At 36.2% G+C, this 3,842-nt stretch overlaps 1 protein-coding gene across 1 annotated transcript in view; it reads left to right on the top strand.

Moving 5' to 3' along the window:
• Positions 1 to 6: 6 nt before the first annotated feature.
• LOC107101279 (mitogen-activated protein kinase 11-like) overlaps positions 7 to 3,842 on the top strand; it is a 21,361-nt gene continuing 17,525 nt past the window's right edge. Inside the window, exons 1-2 of the mRNA XM_015400135.1 lie at positions 7 to 169; positions 390 to 541. Of these exons, the coding sequence (XP_015255621.1) occupies positions 57 to 169; positions 390 to 541 (265 nt within the window). The 5' untranslated portion in view covers positions 7 to 56. The remainder of the gene's footprint in view (positions 170 to 389; positions 542 to 3,842) is intronic.

Below are 3,842 nucleotides of genomic sequence, written 5' to 3'. Positions count from 1 at the left end.
TTTATTTTTATTTATTAATTTATTTATTTTTTATAGCTGGTAGATAGAAAATAAAAATGTCAGCCAGACCCGGATTCTACCGGCAGGAGCTGAACAAGACCGTATGGGAGGTTCCGGAGCGGTACCAGAACCTGACGCCGGTGGGCTCTGGAGCCTATGGCACTGTGTGGTGAGTTCTGCGGTGCGGTGCGGGGAGCGGGGCGAGGCTCCACTGTTTACTGTGAGTCCCGCATCAGAAGGCGTTTATCCAGACTTCCTGCAGCAGAAGCAGAACCAGAGTTCTGTTAAAGATCCAGCAGGTCGGTTTGCATCATTCATGGCTGCTTTCAGTTTCAGCACCGGAATTTCCTGAACAGCTCCCCTCCCCTCCTCCCACCGCATCTCTGCAGGTCTGGACATCACCTCCAGACTGGTACCCTGAAATCCACCTGCATCATCATCCTCCTCCTCATCATCCTCATCTTCTTTGCCCTGCCACCTGCTACACTCTTTGTTTCCACCCAGCTGCTTCATTTTGGTTTCATTTCTTCATCAGCTAGTGGTACATGGTTGCCATGGCAATCTGTCACGGTGGAGACCTCATCTAGCAGCCACCCATCATTAGGCTCAGCCAGCAGGTTGCATAAATGGTGAAGGGAGAATTAAACATGATGAAAACATTCCTACTGATGCAGCTGCGGAGTGAAAATGGTTCCATTATTTCTGTAAATGGAACAAATGGAAATGTGAGAAGAAATTAAATCTAGATATTAAACTTTGTAAAACTTCTTTAAGAGGAATGCAACTGGTAAAACTTAATCTGAAATAAGGAATTTGAAAATATATATTTTTCAAAAAAAAAATTTTAAAAGTTAGATAAAAAAAGGTAAGAAAAATATAAAAAGTAAAACAATTTGAAAAAATAAAATAAAATTGTGAAAATAGCGATGTTTCTTTCTAACCTTTTTGAAAATTAAGACATTTGTTTAAGTCTGATTTTTTTTGGATGACAGATTTCCATTTACAAAACGTGTTCTTTGCTTGCAACAATAATGGAACGAAGTTTACTCCATAGTCTAGGGCAGAGGTCTTCAACACCTGTCCCCTCAACCAGGAATCAGAAATACTTTAATAATCCCAGGGAGGGATTACTTTAGTTACATTACTCCATCTGTAATAGAGTGATTATAGGACCAGTTTATAGTTAAATATAGTTTATATTTAGTTTACTGATTATAAATGTTGTAGTTTTTGTTCGTTTGAATGAAAATATGTTTTCTTTTTCTTCAGCAAAGCATAAAAAATATGAAAGTACAGTTGATGGTTTTAATGTCAGAAAATGTGAAATTTTTTATGAGGAATAAATAATGCAGGGAATCTAAATTCTTTTTCATTCCTTTTAAGGGGATTTATACCAACAGCCTCCAGTTTGTTAGTCCCAACTTGAGAAATGGTTTTGAGGCGTACTACAGTACAATCATTTGTGTAACAGGAGCTCTGATTCTGCAGTATGGGAGGACGGACAGGGTCAGATTACACTCCAACTCAGGCTGTTTAGCTGCACCTAAAGCTGCATGGGTCTGCATTCTCCCTGCTGGGGTAGCGGTAGTAAAAATAGAGCGACTATTGATATTCTCCTCTGTTTGCTGTGTAACTCAGGCCTTTGCTCGAGTACTTCGCTTCTCGGAATAGCAGCAGATTAAAAATGTATGGCAGGATCACGAATTCTGTTGCCGTTTATCCGTCTGTCGGTGAAACGGCGCTAATTTTAAAAAAGCATAACGTCTTTTATCCTCAAGGCTGCAAAATAAAAACTGTTTATATTTCAGATGGGATAAAATCGGTTTTACTTACACTCTACTGTACAGAAACGAAAAAGAGACAAAATTCACAAAATGTTTGTATGACTTTAAGATTATGAGCCTTTTATCTGTTAACAGGCAAACTATTTCATTATAAAATGTTTAAATATTTCTAATTATGTTAATTATGAAGGCTTATTACTTGAGATATTTCATTCCATATACTTCTATTTTAATAAAATACTAAATTATTCAGTTTATCAGAATCATAACTTTGTGGATTAATGTTAAAAGTTATTTATTTTATGTAGGAGATATATTTGAAGTGGCAGAAAGAATTGTAGATACTTTTCTTCACTTCCAGCCAATCAGAACGCTCGCTATCGATCAATAAAAAACTGCTGATGTGCAGCAGACCAATAGAAAAGCTGCTCCAGAGTAAAGCCCGCAAACAGGAGTGAAAAAATGTGATCTAAAAAATACAATTAGAATAAAATGCTATTCATAAAACATAAAATAAAAAAATAAAATGTAAAGTTATGTAATTTGAAAAAAGAAAACATTTTTGTAAAAATGAAATTTGAAAAAGGACAGAATTAATTCAATGTAAAACATTTATTTAAAAAAATAAAACCAAAAAGTCACACTTAAAACCTCATTTTTTTTTTCATTTTTTTTATTTTCACTTACAAAAACGTTTCCCTCTTTTTGCAAAAATGATGGAACAAAGTTGACTCCATATTATTGGACTTCTTATCATTAGACTATTAGGTCAGACAGTTGGTCCTGCTGTCAGTTTTATTTTTATTTTCTTCACCGGCGCTTTCAGAGTGTGATAGTTTTCTAAGAGAAGAAGTATTTTCTTATAACTTAATATTCTTTGCGATAGTTTATCGCAAAGAATATTAAGTTATAAGAAAATACCTATAATACTTTACTTTGCAGTAAAGTATTATAGGTATTGCAACACTAACCGAGCTACTTTTGATCTCCAGCCTTTGTCACAGATTTTCTCACAGTGGGGTTTATTAAACAAAGGGAGGGGGATGGGAGATGCTCTCATGTGATGGGAGTTAACAGAGTGACTGCTCTTCTCACTAATGACCAAAGAGCCATTCTTTTTTAAAACCCTCTTGAAATCACTGACCTCAGATCAGGGACGTGTTTCCTTCATGAAACTAAAGCTAAAGGTAAAGAATCTGTTTCCTGTTCTCTGTAAGGCCAGACAGAATGAGAGGACAGAATATGGGATTCAGATTAAGGACATAAATCCTGAAAACATTTAATAATTAAACATCTTTTTCTATGAGACTCAAACTTGATAAAGGACTTCATGCTGTTATGTTCAGAATTAGACATTAGACAGAAAGTTTGACTACATTTGGTCAAGAGTGAGAAAGCATCAAGCTAAACCCGCCTTTCATTTTGGTCCATATTTAAAGTTGTAGGGAAATCACATTTCAATTTCAACTCATTCTGGCTTAATCATGTATATAAATGTACTCTTTATCAGACAATATTGTCCCAAAATATAGAAAATTTATATTTAAAAAAGCCTAAGAACCTGCCAGCCAGAATGTTCCCACAGCATGACGCTGCCCCCACCATGTCCCAGTGCGGGAGGTTTCAGGTTAATGTGACGGATGATGTTCTGTCCGACCAGCATACCCATAGTCAATGTGCAAGACATCAGATTTGGATACGCATATGCACGCATATGCTAGTCCCGTTTATCCCTTTAGTCATATACAAAAAAAACAAACAATTTAAGGTCAGATCGCCATAATTTTCAAAAAACACCAAAAAGTAAGCAATAAAAATGTTTTTTTTGTACATGACTAAAGGGATACACACCCGTTGAGGTGGTTTAAAGTCTAATTTTCTTGCAAAACTAAAGGGATAAACTAAAGGGTTCAACGGTATTAACTATGGCAGAGCTCAGGGATTAGCGGACCGCAGTCCGGACCCAACCTGATTTAAAACATTTATAAATCCCTGCATGTTGTCCGACAACAGTGTCTAACTTCACTTGCTCCTCTTCTCCTGTTAATACGGTAAAGC

This window comes from Cyprinodon variegatus, unplaced genomic scaffold (genome assembly GCF_000732505.1).
Source record: "Cyprinodon variegatus isolate N-32 unplaced genomic scaffold, C_variegatus-1.0 Scaffold1076, whole genome shotgun sequence".
Lineage (NCBI taxonomy): Eukaryota > Metazoa > Chordata > Actinopteri > Cyprinodontiformes > Cyprinodontidae > Cyprinodon > Cyprinodon variegatus.
This window is presented reverse-complemented; position numbering and strand designations above follow the sequence as displayed.